The sequence below is a fragment of the Oenanthe melanoleuca genome, chromosome 14 (assembly GCF_029582105.1).
Source record: "Oenanthe melanoleuca isolate GR-GAL-2019-014 chromosome 14, OMel1.0, whole genome shotgun sequence".
NCBI lineage: Eukaryota > Metazoa > Chordata > Aves > Passeriformes > Muscicapidae > Oenanthe > Oenanthe melanoleuca.
The window spans coordinates 15,091,667-15,110,203 of NC_079348.1; the positions used below are offsets into that span (position 1 = coordinate 15,091,667).

An 18,537-nucleotide genomic window follows, 5' to 3' on the forward strand; every position below is an offset into this window, starting at 1 on the left:
CTGGGAGAGCTGGGGGTGCTCACCTGGAGAAGAGAAGGCTCCAGGGACACCTCAGAGCCCCTTCCAGGGCCTAAAGGGGCTCCAGGGGAGCTGGAGAGAGACTGGGGACAAGGGATGGAGGGACAGGACACAGGGAATGGCTCCCACTGCCAGAGGGCAGGGCTGGATGGGATATTGGGAAGGAATTGTTCCCTGGGAGGGTGGGCAGGCCCTGGCACAGGGTGCCCAGAGCAGCTGTGGCTGCCCCTGGATCCCTGGCAGTGTCCAGGGCCAGGCTGGATGGGGCTTGGAGCAGCCTGGGACAGTGGGAGGTGTCCCTGGACATAGCAGGAGGATGGAACTGGTTGGCGTGTAGCAACCCAATCCAACCAAACTAAAACAGAATTCTGTGTTCCCACACAGCTCTTGATCGCTGAGGGACTAGTATTGTTTTGGAAGCAATACTGGATTTTCCTAAAATCCAAGGATGAGAAATAGAAACAAGAGCAGAAAAGTAGAGGAATAAAACTGGTGAAGCCCTTAGTTCCTCATCAGCTGGATATTTCTCAATGCCTTGAGTAGAAAATTAAAACGAGCTGTGAACAGATGTCACAGCGTCCAGGTAGGGTGAACCCCTGCAGAGCAGGACTGACTGGAGTGACCAGGCACTGGGACAGAGATGGGAGAGCACTGCATGGGAGGAGTAACCCCTGCCTTATCTCTCAGCACCAAAGGGACAGCTGGAGTCCTTCTGGCTGAGCTTTGTCTGAGGTCTGAGTCGCTAAGGAGCTGACACAGCAGTCTGTGGAGATGAAACAGGAAGGAAAGGGAAGGGCAGGATAGGTAAGGATAGGTAGTCTGTCCCTACCTGGTTTTCACAAAGATCTGGTAGGGAATGACACAGGTCCTAAAACATGGATTTAAAGATCCCCTTATAGATGCTTGGTCAAGTAACAGGAATATTAGTAACATTAGTAACATGCCTGAATTGTTAAATACGAATGAGCTCCATGTTCTCAGCCTCAGTGACTGACTCTAACAGTGTGTAGTTTGGTGGTTTAATTATACCCCTGCTCTCTGAAGCTGAATGTCCTCATTTTTCTTACAAAATGAACAGAAGCAGCTAATTTATCTCTTCTAGGCTCCATGTTTTTATGTGCCACTTGCATTCTTGTCTCTTGTAAGACGCCTATTTTAACATTTCAGTCCCTAGTGTGTAGTAACTTAGTGCTTCCCTCTTGAAGCCATTTTTTTATACTGTAATTCTTGAGCTGGAGAACAGGATAGAAACTGTAAAGCTGATAACACAGATTGATGATGCCTTTGTGTAATCTTTTACCATACTTACTCAATATTTGATTGTCTAGGGAGAAGGACATGTAAGCACAGGCTGTTAGATTGATGTCCAGGATCCTACAAAGCTTTAGATCTGAAAAAATGTCCTGCATGTGAGGTCAGTATGTTTTTCCTAGAGCTGCAAATCTGGGGCTGAGGAATTCCTCAGCTTTCTCAGTGGTCATTAAAGTGTCTTTTATCTTGGCCAAGGGAATAGATTTGAGAAACACCATAATGTGTCTCTGATTAGCCTGACACATTTCAGTATATCCTGGTTAAATCAGAGTGCTGGGCTATGGCATCTTCTTCCAGAAGGGCACTGAGAGGTGCTGGTAATGTTGTCAAACTTAATTATACCTTGTCTAGGCAGGACTAATGATAGTGGCTGAAAAGCCCCTTATTGTCACAGTAGTCTAGAAACACTGTGCCCCACTCCTGTTCCTCAGCTGTCTGTAAGGTGTATAGACCAGGTCTGTCAGGAATTAGGGTATAAGGAGAACTCCCTTTATTTTTGGCTAATGTGTTTGAAAATAAGTGAAGCCTAGTGCAAGGCAATTTCTGCTGTGAGTGGTCACATTTAGGTAGGCTGTTCTCCTTGGTGGGAGACCTCTGCAGACTCTGACTTTGAGCTCCTGTGGACTGAAGGGAACTAGGCAGAATATCCTTTGCCCAGGGAAGTAAAATGACATCCTCTCACACATCTTCAGGTAGTGCTGCAGCCTAGTGGTTTGGGCTTGTACCTTCTCCATGGGAAGCACATGACAGTGACAACCTGTACCTAAAGGCAGAGATGTACCCACCAGTTCTTCCCCAGAAGGACCCACCATGCAGAGCACTTTGGGTACCATGCATGTCCTAAAGATCTGACAAGACCAACACTGATCTTTATTTTATTTCTTTATGGCCAGTAGGAGTTGTGCAGTATGGGAGTCAATTCTCCACATCTCATAGCTGTAACTTTTCTGTGTTTTAGGGACACCTCAGGGCAAGGAAGATTTTGCACCATTTTCAGATCCTACTCCAGGGGAGCCCAGGTAAGTGCTGCTCTCTGGGCTTTGATGGGACACATTTGCTTTTCCTTCAGGCTGTGTAAGTCTTTCCTGCCATAGTAAAGAGCTCTGAAGAGGAATGCACTGATCACCAAAAGGATCTCTGTAGATGACAAGAGACACTGAATGTTGCCTTGTTTCCTGGATTCTGTTCTTATGAAGCGGTGGGAGAGAAGGGAGTGAATGGCAGACTTGGCTAAACTCCTCCTGAAGAGATCTGTGCAAACAATATGCAGTCTTAATTTCTAGAGGAGGGTTGAGAGGTTTGGGTTAGAGAGGATGAGGCAATTCTCGCTCTAGATCTGCCTTAGCTTTAGTGTGGGAGCTCCTACTTTCTGAGGTTTTTAGAATTTGTTTAAATATGGCACTGGCTTTCCCAGTGGAGTTCTTCCAGTCTGTGTTGCTTTCGAGTCAGTTCCAAAAATAGGGGTGGCTCCTACTTGCATGTTTGAGGCAGACTTGAAACTAGAACAGCTCAATTGGAACTTAAAGTATGTGTGTTCCTCAAAACATGAGGCAGAATGTTATATTTTGAGTTTCTCCTTTGGGCCCTGCTCCAGAGCAGCATCAAGATCCTCAACAGCACAAAAATCTTGTGGCCCTCTGGAAAATTGCTGTTTAATAGTGCTTTCTCACAGTTCTGCTATTGTCCTTTCAGTTACATGGCAGAGTCCCTCCAGGATAAAATTTACCTAAGTTAAATGAGTTACTTTATTTTCCTTCTTGTTTTCAAGTTGGAAAACTTTGGAGAAAATTCTCCTCTGTTAGACACTAGGAGTCTGAGGCTGTATATCAGCCTCCTGAGCATGCCAGTATCCTGGGAGATTCCCAGCCTTTGGGAAACACTTCTACTCAAGCTTTTGCTAACTGGCAAAATCCATGTTGTTCTCCTTCTCTGACTTCCAGCAAATTCACTTGTGCTGTAGACATAGGAGCACCTCACCTGGGATGTGCTGTAGAGATCTCCCTGTGTCCTGTTTATTCATGTTAGTGCACATCTCTGGTGGTCTGGATGCTTTCAGGCAGCTCCTTTGAAGCAGAGGCAAATTTTCTGGTGCTTGCAGAAAAGTGTAAGGGAAGGAGAGTTGGAGTTCTGCAGTGGGAGAGTGCAGGATCTCCTATTCACATGCTCAGTCCCTTGTCTGAGTTTCTTTCAGCTTCTACATTTCATTTTCTTTCAGCCTTTACTACATTTTAGAAAAATCTGAAACCCAAATCACATAATCACAGTTTGCATTGGAAGGGACCTTAAGGCTCATCTCATTCCAACTCCCCTCCCATGTGCAGGGACACCCTCCACTAGACCAGTGTGCTCCAAGCCCCATGCAGCCTGGCCTTGAACACTTCCAGGGATCAGGAATCCACAACCTCCTCGTGGAACCTGTGGGCTTGAGGCCATGTTGCTTCCCTCAGCAGGTAGAAGTGACCAGAGCTGGTCAGTGTGGTTTTCTGGTGACCACAGAGCTCAGCTTTGGTCAGGCTCTTTCTAAGACCTTGCTGTGTCAGATGCTTGGATCAAACTGGAAGTAGAAAGCAGCAGCTGCTGCATCCAGGAATGGCACCTGGGAGCTTTTAGCCCTGTGTGCAGCCACTGTGCACAGTGGTTACTCCCCTGGATGTGACCTGGGAGCTCCTCAGGGCAAGTGCTGTGTCCTGGCAGGGCTGCACCCTCAGAGTCTGGGCCCACATGCCACAACTTGTACCTGCTGCTGCCACAGGGCAAGCTGGTCACGGGGCTAAGCTGAACTGAGCAGTGATGAGAACATTTAAATTGCATGGGGAGAGAGACACAGGTCTGTCTGGAACCTGCATGGAGCTGTGAGGCACTGGCACAGCACCTCCATGGGATTCCTGCAGCCTGTTCTCCCTGGACTCTACATTTGGGTGCCACAAGGTGTCATGTACCTGGCTGCCCATAGACTTGAAAGGGATTGATTTTCTCTTCCTTTCTCAAAGTGAAGCTCTTGCCCTTCTTCAGCTGTATTTATCAATGTTGCTGGAGGAGCTATCATGTGAACATCAGCAAGGTTTGCCTCATCCATCTCATGGCCTACTCCACCCATGGGCTGAGTCAGACAGTGAGCCTCATCAGCAGGCAGGGACCTCTAATGGGAATGCTTTATAGAATCATGGAATCACTAAAGTTGAAAAAGCTCTCTAAGGTCATCCAGTCAAACCAGTAACCCAGCACTGCCAAGGCCCCAGCTAAACCATGGCTCTCAGCACCACATTCTACGTGGATTTTTTTTAACATCTCCAGGGATGGTGACTCCACCAGTGCACTGGAGAGCCTGTGCCAATGCCTGACCACCCTTTCAGTGAAGAAATTACCCCAAAATCTAGACCTACCCTAGTACAGCTTGAGGTTGTTTCTTTTCACCCTGTCACTTGTTACCTGGGAGATGAGACCAATCCTCACCTGACTCGCAGCTCCTTTCAGGGAGCTGCAGAGAGCAATTCACTGCTGAGTGCTGGGGAATGGAGCCCACTTGCACAGCAAGGTGTAGCAGGTGTAGCTCACATTTTTGACTCAAACCTGCCTTCTGCTCCTGCAACAAATGCCTTTTACAAAGTGCTGAGAAGAGCACAGGGAAGGTGCCTCTTGAAAATGACTGGAGTCCTTTTAGAGTCTTCAGGTGGCTTGGAGTAAAACTCAGATTGTTTTCAGCAACAAGTGCTTGGCTCCCATGTGCTGATCCAGTGTTATTCCTGTATTAACAGGAATACAGATACTATGTCTCTTAAATAACTCACCACAACTTTCAATGGAAGAAGAAAGTATCTAAATTTATACTCTGGTTAACCAAAGCAAGAGGATTATTTGTTTTGAATGACAAATACCTGTGTGACTGCAAGGATGGACTTCCAACACTTCCAGTTATTTTCAGTGTGCAGAAGCTGATTTCTTCTGGCATGGCCTTAGCATAAATACAGCCTAACTTGTGTGGTCTAGGTGGAGAAACACAGAAATGCTTCTGAGTTCTCTGATTCAGAATTCTGGAATGGTTTGGGAAGGGACCTTAAAGCCCTTTCCACCTCCTGCCATGTCCAGGGACACCTTCCTCTATCCCAGACTGCTCTGAGCCCCAGTGTCCAGCCTGGCTTTGGACACTGCCAGGGATCCAGGGGCAGCCACAGCTGCTCTGGGCACCCTGTGCCAGGGCCTGCCCACCCTCCCAGGGAACAATTCCTTCCCAATATCCCATCCAGCCCTGCCCTCTGGCAGTGGGAGCCATTCCCTGTGTCCTGTCACTTCATGCCCTTATCCAAAGTCCCTTTGCAGCTCTCCTGGAGCCCCTTTAGGTCCTGGAAGGGGCTCTGAGGTATCCCTGGAGCCTTCTCTTCTCCAGGTGAGCACCCCCAGCTTTCCCAGCCTGGCTCCAGAGCAGAGGGGCTCCAGCCCTTGGAGCATCTCCAAGGCCTCCTCTGGACTGTTACAAGTTGTCCACATCCCTCTCCTGCTGGGTGCAGTACTCCAGATGTGGTCTCCAGGATGTATTCAAGGCTTGTGCTGTACTGGCTTCCTAGCTGCAGCTGTTTGCTTTCCTTTCTACTGTCTTGGAATCATCAGACTTCAAGACTTCTGCTGTAGGAAGGCTGACGCAAATCCCCTTGGAGGCAAGAGAAACAGCTTATTTAAACTAAAAACTAAAAGCTCAGGAAGAACAAACCCAGCAGAGAAGAGAGGTGCCAGCACGGGAAAAGCTCTATTTGAAGTTCAGTGTGATATTTGTACAAGAACAGATTGGTGTAAACTGGCCTTGAGCACCTTCATGCTGAGAATTAGTGGAAGGTTCTCATTGAGTAGAGGACCAAAGAGCACAAGAGGAGCTTGAAGAACCAGATTTCAGAGAGGACTTGTTGGCTGTGAGAGCAGCCTGGCAGTTGAGCAGCTGGCTCAGCAACCTGGCAGCCCATACCCAGGTCTGAATAGCCACTGCTTAAGAGAATACTTGGTATGAAAAGTGCCTCCAAGCCAGGGAAGCATGCCTGACTTTCCCACACACTCTTTATTGTTTCTCAAGCATAGTGGTAAGAATTGAATTTTCTGAAGTAGACCCTGGACAGGTTGCAACATGGAAAAACAGTTTCCAGACAGCAAATAGACCTTCTTGGGAGTTTTTTTCCCCCCCATGACACAACCTGGTGCAGTGCTCAAGCTGAACTTCTGGCTGGTCCCTCCCCAGGGAAAGGACTCGAGTACCTTGATGCCTTCCCCAGTTTCAACTCCACACCACTGGGCTGGGTCCCAAGCCATGTGACTTTGATGTTCAGCAGGAACTTCTTCCTCTTGAAATTATCTGCAGTGAGACATCCTTGCTGCCCCTGATGAGCTGGCTCTGAGCAAGAACCAGCCCCTTCTTCCAGCATGATTGCCTCAGGGTTTGCTGTGAGGATCACAAGTCTCTCGCCTTCCTCCCTGCTCTGCCTTAGCAGATGTGATCTCATCAGGGACACAATGAGCTCTTGGGCTCCAGGTGGAGGCTTGTGGTGCTGATGTGCCTGGGAACCCTCTTCTTTTCTCTTACTTCCCTAGGTGTTGAGTTTCCACTTCATCCCCTTTTCTTTTGGGGTCTGCTGGGCCAGCAGGACATGAAGACATCACTTTAGGGTCTCCTTTTGGGGCAAAATAGGAGCATTTGTGTCTGGGACAGCAGAGCACTGGCCTCCAGGCACTGATGGGGCAGGAGGAGTGTGCAGCAGTCATGGTGACTGCAGGGCCAGGGAGGAAGGAGAGATGGAAACTGAGTAGTGTTGTGCCCTGCAGAGCCAACTCGGGCAGTCTGGAGCTTGCTGTGTTGCAGAAGGATTTTTATGTTAATTGTCACAGCATGGGGTACAGTGAAAATTATTTAGTGTGCTTAAAGGTGCTGCAGAAATCTTTTTTTCTCTTGGACTTTTGTTCCTTTTCTGCTTGGCTTCAAGGTCTGTCATTCCAGCAGAGCTGGCTCACTGATCTTGGCTGTTGCGAGCAGCTGTGACTGTTCTGGCTGCTGTGAGCAAATGCAAACTATTCCAAGAGTGATCACAGAGGGGAGAAAGAGTTGTGCTGGTGCTTCCTGATCCAGCCAGGAAGAAGCAGTGTTAGGATCATTCCTGATGTCCTCATATGCCAGTGATTTAAACTGTTTCTGAAAATGTGGCTTGCCAAACTCTTCCCAGACAGTGTGATAAAATGCTCCCAAAGCTGCAGCCCTAAAGAAATGATGAATATTGTGAAGGTCTGCTTAGGCAGGTGGTTTGAGGAGTTGCAGTTTATCCTGTTCAGGGCTTCTTAGTATGCAGGAAGGTGGTGGATTTTTGGCAGCTCAGCAGACTCAGGTGCAGATTCAGCCCTCCCTTACGGCTTTTTTGGGTGCTGCAAATACCTCACCTGCCTGGGTCATTTGGATGGGATTGTCCAGCTGCTGGAGGAGCCTGCCCTACCTGCCAAAATACTTATCAAAAGCTCAGTGATAAATACCCACCCCCCCCCACCCAGTGTGCTGTGCTGTGCTGTTGGGAAGAGGTTTGGCAGCAGGATGTCACTGCCCGTGAGCCAAGGTCATGATCAAGTGGAGATGTGAAAGAGCAGGCAGGAGACAGAGTGTTCTGCTTCCTGTCAGCACTGGATCTTCTGTTTAAGGTTTACTTCATTTTGTGGGACAGAAAATTCACTCTGAGGGGCTCTTCAGCTTTCTTCAGCAGCAGCTTTTTTCCATCAGTGGGAAATATCAACAAGTGACACTTTCCTGGCCACCCTGTCACCTGCCTGGGCTGAGGTCCTTGGCAATTGTGCAAGTGTTCCTAGCAGCTTCTTGTGTGCTGGAAGCCCCTAAAGCATCTGGGAAGCCTTTTTAGACAAGCCTGCTTTTCACTGACAGTGTGCAAGCTGATTTTCTCTTACCTTTAAAAGCTTTTTGCTTATAAACCTGGTCCAAACCTGCTGCAGGCAGGCAGAGATGATATTTCCTCACCACCACCTCAGCTATGTGGACAGATCTTTGTGTAAGTTCCTGCTGGAAGCAAATTTGAGTTTTGGCAGAGTTAAGTGTCCACATGTGCTGCTGGATACAATAACTGGTGGTCTGTCTGTGCTCCTTGTTCACTATGCAGGGCACTCATGTGGAAATTTCTGTCACTGGTTGCTAAGGGTTGTGCCAATCCCAGTAGTGGGAATGAACTCTGAAAATCTAACTGTGAAAAGACCCCAGATGGATCTGGGGATGAGTCCAGTCATCTACCTGCACAGCAGTTGGCAGACTGAGGAGGAAAAGAAGGAAAGCTGCTGGAGGGTTGTGAGAGGTCCAGGTCTCCTTGGTCTGAGAAGCTGAGCATGGAGCTTTTCACTCCATACTGTGGGAACCTGGGGTACATAATGGTACAAAAGGGCTTTGTGAAACTAAAAATTGAAAGCTGTGGAGATAATAGGGTGTTGACAACCATCTAAGTACTTGGAGAAGAAATTAGTCTGCAAATGGGAAGCTGTTCATTTGTTGAGTTGAGGAAATTAAAATTCTGTGCACATTATTCCAAAGGAGACTTAAAAAAAGCCTGACAGATCTTACTTGGAACTGACTGCAGAGATGGAGCCAGCTCCCTCCCTGTGCCTGGCTGAGTGCTGTTCTCTCTGGGGCAGAAATGGCAATGACACAGTGGTTTGGGATGTGTGCTCTGCAAACGTGGTGTCTGCAGCATGCCAGTGCTACTTGGAAGCAGAGTGAGCTTCTGGCAGCAGCAGGAGCTGGCCAGGGGTTGAGCAGCCTTCTTCCTCCCCTGGTGAGCTCCATACCTGGGCAGGAGGGGGTGGAGCAAGGCACAGGCAGCTTGGCCTCCTTGTCTTCTGACCTTTGAGAGCCTTTCCTGGACAATCTGCACTCTAAACATGTGTGCTGGAGCTGTGGTGTGGCTTGGGGGCTCAGCTGGCAGACAAGGTGTCATGTTTTGCATTTAGAAATCGTGGTCTTGACCTCCCCCCCTGCTGAGAATGTAGGGGTGTGGTTTTGCTTAAGTTTTATCCTTATTCCTATTCAAAGAAGATCCAGGCAGAAGCTGCCAGCAAGCTTAAAAACTCTCTCCTCCTCAAGCATTATTATTTCCTGGCAGAAATAATAGTCACAAACTAGGTCTTGGGTCTGTTTCTTTTGGCTGAAGGAGCTTGTCAATCCAGAAATGAAGCAAGTAGACTTTATTTATCTTGCTGGCCATTTGTCTTGGAAGGGGCTCATCAAACCCTTTGCTTCGTTATTTCCTGACTCTCATTAATTCTCACACACAGTCTTGGAAGCTGGAAATCAAAACAAATAGAGGAAAAATTAAAAGAAAGCTCAGAGTGTTTTTCTTTCAATAAGCAATTAAAATGTGGTGTATCCTGCTAGTAGGTATTTCCCAGTTGGTCCTTGAGAAGCAATATCTTTGGTTTTGTAGGATTTTTTAATTATGGAAAATCATTACTTCCTTCTTATTTTTCCTCTCTAAATATAGGAGAAAATTATTCTTTTCTCCTTCAAAACAAAAACAACCTCCATTTCTTTTGATTATGAAGTTTTTGGACTGTCCTAGAAATTAGACTACAAAGAACTACGGACTTTAGGAAGGACCTCCAGACTTTCCTTGAAGGAAACTGGAGATGCTTCCCCCACCCCACAGATGCTTCTGCCATTATGCAAACTCGCCTTCAGGTCCTCCAGAACAGCCTCAAACCCAGACTTTGAAGGGTTTACTCTTTGTGTTGGGCTGTCAAACATGAAGCCAGCCCACCTGACTTGCCTTTTGTGCTCTCTGCCCTTCTGTTTTTGTGCATTTGAGCCTTTCTCTGGGGGTACAAATGTAGATGTGGAGATGTTGTTGAGGGCCAGTGAAGATAGAAAAAACAAACTTCACCTGAAGAGTGACTGCCTCTTGTGGAAGGAGTGGGCAGTGAGGCTGGGGGTACAGCTCAAGAATCAGAATTGTTCTACGAGAAAGAATCTGAATTATCATAAAATTATAAAATTGGTCAGGCTCTGAGAGCTGTTTATTCCAGAAGAGCTGAGAGAAAGGCAGACAAGGTCAAGGCACACCCCGTGCATTCCAGGAACGGCTGCTGTTCCAGGAGGGGGGAGCAGTGCTATTGCCAGCTCCAGATGTGGCTTTATTATGAGATTTCAGGTGCTTTTGTGGCCCAGATGCCAGTTTATCATTCCTGTGTGCTCCACGTTTCATGTTAATGATTTTTTGTTGTAAACTTGAGGTATATCATACACAGGCTTCTGCACAGGCTCCTCTCAGTTCACCACAGGGGATGGCAGCAACAAGGGTTGTAAAGCTGGGGTTTGGGAGGACTGGGTAGCTTGTGTTTCCCCTCTGTGTAGCACATCTTCCATTTCAGAGGGTAAAGAAGCAGCTCCACAGATAGATGAGGGTGCTGCATGGTCCCTGACTCGTACAGGACAGGTGCTGGGAGTGTCTCAGCTCTCTCCTTCCCTGTGCTCAGTCCAGGCCTCTCCTAGAGAGGACTGGGCTGAAAGCTGAGACCTTCCTTTGCCAGTGGAAGGTCTCTGCTTGTACTGGTTCTTTGCTATGGGGGATGGCTGTTCCTGGAGGATAGCCCTGATTCAGGGAAGGCTGGTTCTGCAGGACTTGGTGCTCAGTGATCTGGTTTCCTTTCATCCTTGCTTCTGCTGGGTTTCCTTTCATCCAGCACTGCCTTCCCAGCTGGATTCCTCGTCTCTCAGCACAGGATCATCTCCTTCTCCCTAGTTCCCATTCCAGGCATCTTGTACTGTGTTTCTGCCAAGTCAGCTTGCAGTGCCTGTTGTCACTTGGAATGTCTTTGATTGCAAAGAAGAGTGACAAGAAGTCAGAAGAATAACGGGAGGGATGCAGAAAGGCTCTGCTGAGGACAATTCCATAAATGTTGTCTGTGCCCAGCCGGTACCAAGCAGCAGCTCCTGACTCGTGTGCCTGCAGGGCCAGGCACAGCCTACTTTCCTTGTGTCTGTCCTCAGAAATACTCAGACTCAAGAAAAGCTCACTTTTGCTGGGAGATGCTGTGGGTCTGAGTGGTAGCCAACAGTCTGGCCATGCTCCTAAGTCCTGCCAGCCTGGCTGAGGCTGAGATGGAGATTCCTCAGAGCTGCTCTATGTCTTTCCTACCTTGAGCGATGCCTGTGCTGCTACCAGCACCATGTGCTGTTCCTTAGGAGGTGACTGGGAAGTGATTCATGGATGCAGGTGGAGTTCAGGAACAATGGATGTGAACCTGAGGATGCTGCAGGTACCTCTGGCCTGAAGAAAGTCTGGATGGATCCTAGTCCTGAGGGCTCAGTCTGTGGAGATCCTGTGGTGCTTATTGCATTATTCATCTTCTTCCTTGTCAGCAAAGGGCTCACAGTAACACAAGTTTTGGAGAAGAGGGGTGTGCTTGAAAATTCCTTCCTGTCCTGCTGCCACCTCACCACTGACCGCAGCTGTTCTGTGTTAAGGGGATAGAAAAAAAGATGTGTTTCTGCCTCAGTGAGTTTGTATCAGAGTTGTGACAGGAGAAGGGTGTGTTTTGCTCCTCCAGATACAGCCACCAAGACAGTTCCTCCTCCTGTGTAGAGACTGCAGCTTTGGAAATTATTTGGGGGATACTAGAGCCAAAACAGGAATAAAAACTTTCCTAATGACCTGGGACTGCATTAGCACAGCCCTGTTGTCTCAATTTTTGCCCCATCAGCACACCAGTGGTGCAGGTGGAGCAATGTTCTTTCCCTTTGCTTCTTGGTTTCTGCATGTGGGGGTCTTTCAGAGGTGTCCTGCCCCTTTCACATTGCCTACTATGAAACTTCCTGATTGCGTCTGACTGTCTTCCACCAGGGAATTCTCTTGGTGTATGACATCACTAATCGCTGGTCCTTTGATGGAATAGACCGATGGATAAAGGAAATAGATGAGGTAAGTGAATGGAAGAACACATGCAGTGATCTCTAGCAGAGACATGGGGAGGTGTTACCTGATGTGGGGACAGGAATTGCTCTGCTGTGGAGGGGACATGATGGCAGTGCAGTCAGAAGTGGAGCAAAGCCCTCCACCTCAGTGTAAATCTGGAGTAGTAGGAAAGGGCTCAGGAATGGTCAAGAAAGACAGGAAAGTTCCTCAGAAATAAATGGTTGGGGAGGTGACAGAGTAGTCGTCCCCACCACACAGAGGTGCTGCTGGGCAGTCCTTCGGCCACAGAGCACCTTCTGCTTCTTTTCCCGTGGCTGCTATTGCAGCTGAGCAGGTGTAGCTAAGCAGGGTGTAGCTGAGCTGGGTGTAGCCATGGTTTCTCCACCTCTTTCCCTGTTGCAGCACGCCCCAGGTGTCCCTCGGATCCTGGTGGGGAACAGGCTGCACCTGGCCTTCAAGCGGCAGGTGCCGACGGAGCAGGCGCGCGCCTACGCCGAGAAGAACTGCATGACCTTCTTCGAGGTGAGCCCCCTGTGCAACTTCAACGTCATCGAGTCCTTCACCGAGCTGTCCCGCATCGTGCTCATGCGCCACGGCATGGAGAAGATCTGGAGGCCCAACCGAGGTCAGTGGGCAGGAGGCTGCTCCGTGGAGCTGTGGGGCTGTGGCTGCCCGGGTGGGAGGTGTGCAGCGGTGGGAACTGCATCCATCTGACCTGGAGAGATGCCTTGGGCTGGAGTAGCTGGAGCTGAGCCAGAGGCTGCCTGTGCTGGCAGTAGGGATGGACAGCTCAGCGTGTCCAGGACCTGAAGTGCTCCGGGGCATCATCTGCCTTTCCACTTACTCTGGATGAGGCTGAGGGCAATTAAGCTTCCAGCTTGAAAGTACTTCAATCAAACGGCTGTGTGGGATAAATCCAAGTGTTGCCCTTGCCTGAGCCTGTCTTCCTCATTTTGGAGGGAAGCAGAGTGTGCCCAAGGAGCTGAAAGAGACTAAATCTCATCCCTGCTGTCAGCATGCAGCAGTGGGCTGGGTTATTCCATGTATCCAAGCACGTGTGCCACAGGGAGGGAAACCACAAGCAGATTCCATGTTACGTCTCAGCCTGTTGAGTTTGAAGCAGAACGATCTCAGTTCCCACGTTATTCCTGGCTGGAGGTAGTAGTGTGTCCCACTGCAGTCTGAATAGCAGCAGATCTGTGTTTCTGGGGTGACCTACTCTCATATGGACCTTCAGCTCCTGCTCACCAGGGTGAGAAAGTCCAGCCAGCCTCAGTCACCAAATTTTCTGCCTGTGCTCCTGTCCCCAACCTGGCTGCTGTGCCACGATCTGCAGGTCACAGAGGGATGGTGGGCAGGGACTGGGCTGAATGGACAGAACTTTCCTGAACCTTTTCCAGAGGATTTGTAACTGCAGGCTGCCTGCTTAGGAATGGAAAGGGTGAAAGGAAACGGCCTCAAATTGTGCTGGAGGAGTATAGATTAGACATTAGGGGAAATTTCCTCACAAACAGGGTGTTCAGGCACTTAATCAGGCTGCCCAGGCCAGCGGGGCAGTCACCATCCCTGGACAGGTTCAGAAAAGATGCAGATGTGGCACTTGGGGACATGGTTTAGTGGAAGCATTTGCAGTGCTGGGGGAATGGTTGGACTCGATGGTCTTAGAAGGCCTTTCTAACCTAAATGGTTCTGTGATTCCATGAACGGAGGGCTCCCTAGGGAATGGGGATGTGCCTGCTCGGGAATGGCAGTATGGCTCTGGCAGCAGGCAGGCGGGAGGATAACGAGTGCCCTCGTGTGGCCTCCGGCTGCCAATTCCCCGGCAAGGAGGGGATTTGTCGAGGCAGGCTCCCATGCTGCACGCTGAGCTGGGAGGATGCTGGGAAGCAGGACAGGGCAGAGTGCTATTCTGGGTGTTCTGGTTTGTTGGGTTCTCTGTGGCCTGGGAGTTCTGCAGAGGGCTGCCCCCTGAGCAGGTCCCAGGTGATACTGTCCTGTTTCAGGACTTGCTGACACTGTTGCCTCTTTCTCAGGCATAACCTGGTTGCCAATGGATGGGTTGAGAAACCAAGTGTCTGTCAGGAATGTGGGCCAGGCCCTGCCAGCCCCGGGTGCTGAGCAGTGCCTAACCCTGTGTTCACACCAAAGCTGGTGTCTGGCAAAGCACAAACCTCCAACAGCAGAGCTCTCCTTGATTTCCCAAGCTTTTGTCCTAAATATCCTGCTCCCTACTCCCAACTCCTGTGCAATCATTATTGACACATCTCCCCGAGGAGCTGGAGCTGTGCAGCATAAGGAGTAGTTGTGGGGGAAGGGCAGCCCAGGAGATCTGCTGGCCCTTGACTGTGTGGTCCTTTCTCCCCCAGTGTTCAGCTTACAGGACCTGTGCTGCCGAGCCATCGTGTCCTGCACCCCGGTGCACCTCATCGACAAGCTGCCCTTGCCCGTCACCATCAAGAGCCACCTGAAGTCCTTCTCCATGGCCAACGGGATGAACGCGGTGATGATGCACGGCCGCTCCTATTCCCTGGCCAGCAGCGGGGGCGGGAGCGGCAGCAAAGGGAACAGCCTGAAGAGATCCAAATCCATCCGGCCGCCCCAGAGCCCCCCACAGAACTGCTCACGCAACAACTGCAAGATCTCTTAGCAGGATGGGCGCCCTGAGCCTGTGTCGGATCCGCAGCCACCCACCGATGTACAGCTGTTTGCACACCGAACCCTTTCCCGCTGGATCCGTTGGGATGGGCCGCGAGTGCTTTTCCAATGGCACGCACGAGCGTTAGGAATGTGCTCACGTTTTGGCTTGGCATAGGAAGAAGCATGGTGCCGGCTGGATCCCGCAGCGCTGGCGGGGACAGGATCTGCCAAGTGACCCTCCAAGAATGCTTTGGGCTTTGCCTCTTGGCCTGGGGTGGAAAATTCAGCAGCTGCCGGGTTGGGGAGGGGGGAAGGGGAAAAAAAGCTCATCCAGTCTCAATGGAGCAATGGATTTAATGGAAGATTGAGAGGCTTAAGGGAGTAGGCAAGGAGAGTCTGTGCTGCAACTTTAACTCTTGGCCTCCTGAACAGATTGCTGGTGCAACAGTGATCGTTGGATGTAGACAAAAGAAAGAAACAGGGACTAATGACAGTTTTCACCAGGATGTTAACCTGCTGTTGCCAAAAAAACCAGAAAACAAGGCAAGAGTTGGCCAATTGGAAAGGGGAAGGCTGCGCTCCGCTCGCCGCCTTCACTTATTTATGTAAATATTATACATATATATAAATATCACTTGTTTTTTAAGGGTTTTTTTAAGAAGCAGTCAGGGAAAATTTTATGCAGCCATGTAAATACAAGCACTGGATTGACTTTCCCAGTGTCAGCAAAGGGGACAAGTGGAGGATTTTCCAATGAAAACACATAAATGCTTTAAGAGACTTTCCTTCACCTCTGGGCTCGTGCTGGTGTCTTTAAATACTACATGTGCAGAAGGAAAGGACAATTGGTATGGAACATGCCCCAAGCTGCTCTATTCCTATGATTCCCTAGAAGTTGTGAGTGCTGAAGGCAGAGTGGGATGGCAGTGCACGGAGAAGCAGAGTAGTGAGGCCAGGTTCCTGGGGGATTGGAGTGTTTTGGCAGGCAGTAGGAAGAGGCAGCTCTGGGGTTAGACTGATGCCTTGCTCACTTTGTGCTTTCTCGTTGGGGATTTGGGAGCAGGGAGTGGAAGCATTGTGCCTAAAGCAGAGGAAAAATGCTGAATTTTGTCCCTTATTGCTGCAAAGCCTCAGCCATCGCTTCTAGTGCCCTCCATCCGTGACATCGCCCCATGTGACAGCCCCTGGATCGTGGCTGCTTCCAGCTTTGCTTTCCCAAAGATGCTGCCTGAGCTCATGCTGCTGTGGCTCCTCCTGGATGAAGGTGGGAAGGGGCAGAAGTGGCTTTCCCCACTGGAGCATGAAGGAGCAGGGACTGGAAAGGTGGAAGGTTGGGGTGGGGAAACAGCAATCTCCAGGTCCCTCAGTGGCAAAATCACTTGGCTCTTGGGGCACTCCCAGGAAATCAGGAGAGCCAACTGCTTTGCTCCATGGGATGGCTCCTGGATCTTGGAGGGGCAAGAGCTTGGGATGGATCTTCTGTCAAGCAAGTGCACCTGCTTCCCTGGCTTTGTTCCACAGCTGACCTGTGCTGGAAATTTACCTGGGAACTGAGAAATAGCACCCAGCCCTTATCCCAGGCAGCCTGGCAGTAGGGCTGGGCTATAGTGGCAGGTTCTCATAGGTGGCCAGAGCGTGTAGATTGTGAGTAGTGTGGTAACAAGTGAAGTGCACAGTGCTGCCATCTCCTCCTGGATCAGCTTGCTCTGCTCCCCCTTCCCAGGCAGCCTGGGGCACTGCATGGGCAGAATGAAGCCGCTGCAGCTCCCGTGCGGCCGACAGACCCGCTGTGTCCAGGCACAGGGACAGGAGGGACATGTCCCCCCGTGGGGACATCGCTTCCCTTGCTCCAGAGCCGACCTGGGAGGTGCCAGAGGCTTCCCCCTCCCCTCTCTGCAGAGCACAGCACGGGCAGGTCTCTTGGCTCGGTTCTCTCGTGCTTTATCACCCAGCTCAAGTGAGCGAGGACAGAATTAAACCCCAGGCAGGTGGAGGGGGAGAGGAATCCTTTGAAGGGGTGCTTTGGCTCAAGAGCAAAGCTGCAGCCGGGCCGTGCCGGTGGCACGAAGGCCGGGGGATTTGGAGAACCTGTCTGGGATGGCTGGCACCTGTTTCCCATCACTTAACACACGGCCGAAGACAATCGCTGGCTCAGCAGCGCAGGGATATACGGCCAACAGGTGACCGGCCCCGCCGGCACAGCTCCTCGGGAATCGCCCCGGGCTGTGGGCAAGAGGGATAAAGGGATCCTTCCTGAAACCACCAACTGCTGCATGGCTCAGAACGCACCGTACCTCCGCTTTGGTTTGGCTGTGCCACGTGTGCCACCTCCCCACGCTGTTTCCCTGTGGTTGGTTTAGGTTTTGTCACCCTGTAAAGTCTCACCGATCCTGTCTGGAGTGGGGATGGAAGATTTCCCTGGAGTGATTGCCCAGCAACGAACTTTTTTTATTTTTAATTTAAAAGGAAAAGATTCTTGCATCTGATGTCAACACTAGTCTGTAGCTGCTCTCCAACACTTGTACCATTCCTGAGTTGGGTTTTTTTTGGACTATCCTTTTATTTTTTTATTCCTTTGTACAGTCAGTGTTGTTTAACTGATTCTACATGGTTTTGTTTTGTATAAATTAAAGTCTTTTTGTTTGTTTTGAACTACCAATTGAAAAGAGGAGAAGTTGTATCCTTTTTTCTGTGGGCTGGGAAGCGGTTGAAGGGAAAAAAGTGGTGTTTTTGCCCATGCCTGGGGATCTGGGACTTTGTGGTACAGGTGTGTATTCCCATTTCCAGGTCATCCACAAAATAGCTTGAATTACATTTTCTGGGGAGCCGTGATTCCTTTTCTGTAGATGCAGAAGACAAATCTGTTCTTGATTCTCACAGAACCACTGATTTGTGGTAGTGGAGCCCTAAGAAAACACAGACTTATCTCCAACAGGGTGGTCCAGCACCTCCTGTAGCTGGCTGGAGGAAGCCAGGCTCTCTGCAGTTTGCCAGGAATTGTGCCCAGTCCCTGCTCCACAGGAACAGGACAAGTACAGTCAAACCCTAAATCCCTTCTCTGTGTCTGGTGATCCTGGGGGAGCAGCGAGTGCTGTGGCAGTAGTCACCCATCCTGCCCAGACTGGAGCAGGCTGGAAGCCATCCTGGGACAAAGGGGACTGAAAGGGAGAAGATGCTGCAGGGAGCTCGGAGTGCCAGTGTCACACCAGGGTGGCCTTTGGAGGCACCAGGAACCCCAGGGAAGGGGGATTTGATCCTGGGATGGAGAGAGACTTCTTGTCTGATCCCCTTCTCCCACCTCCCTTTGACCTCCCTTTTCCCCTGCCTTCTCACTTCCCTAGGATCAGATTTTCCACTTCGTACCAGACTGGCCACACTTGTTTTAACAGCTTAAGTAGTAATTGCTGGGGCTGGGAGGGGGCAGGGGGAAATGAGATCGTGTCTGCAGCCTGGAAAACCCTGGAGCTAAGGTGAAAGCCTGGTCAGGGAAGAGTCACACAGCCGTTTTTTTTTTTTTTCCTCTTTTTCTTCAGGGGGTTCTGGAAGTGTCTGTTCCCTCTCCCAGGGCCGAAACAAAGGCTGTGTGTGGTTTCAGGTGGGGTCGGGACAGCCGGAGCCCATTAGGGCACAGCAGCGGGGGCTG

General features: G+C 50.1%; 1 protein-coding gene across 2 annotated transcripts in view; it reads left to right on the top strand.

The window, feature by feature from the left end:
- Positions 1-17,562, top strand: part of RAB40C (RAB40C, member RAS oncogene family) — a 36,263-nt gene extending 18,701 nt beyond the window's left edge. For both annotated transcript variants that reach the window (XM_056502928.1, XM_056502929.1), the window contains 4 exons: positions 2,288-2,348; positions 12,186-12,263; positions 12,660-12,882; positions 14,624-17,562. In XM_056502928.1, coding sequence (XP_056358903.1) covers positions 2,288-2,348; positions 12,186-12,263; positions 12,660-12,882; positions 14,624-14,904 — 643 coding nt within the window. In that variant the 3' untranslated portion in view covers positions 14,905-17,562. The remainder of the gene's footprint in view (positions 1-2,287; positions 2,349-12,185; positions 12,264-12,659; positions 12,883-14,623) is intronic.
- Positions 17,563-18,537: the final 975 nt, after the last annotated feature.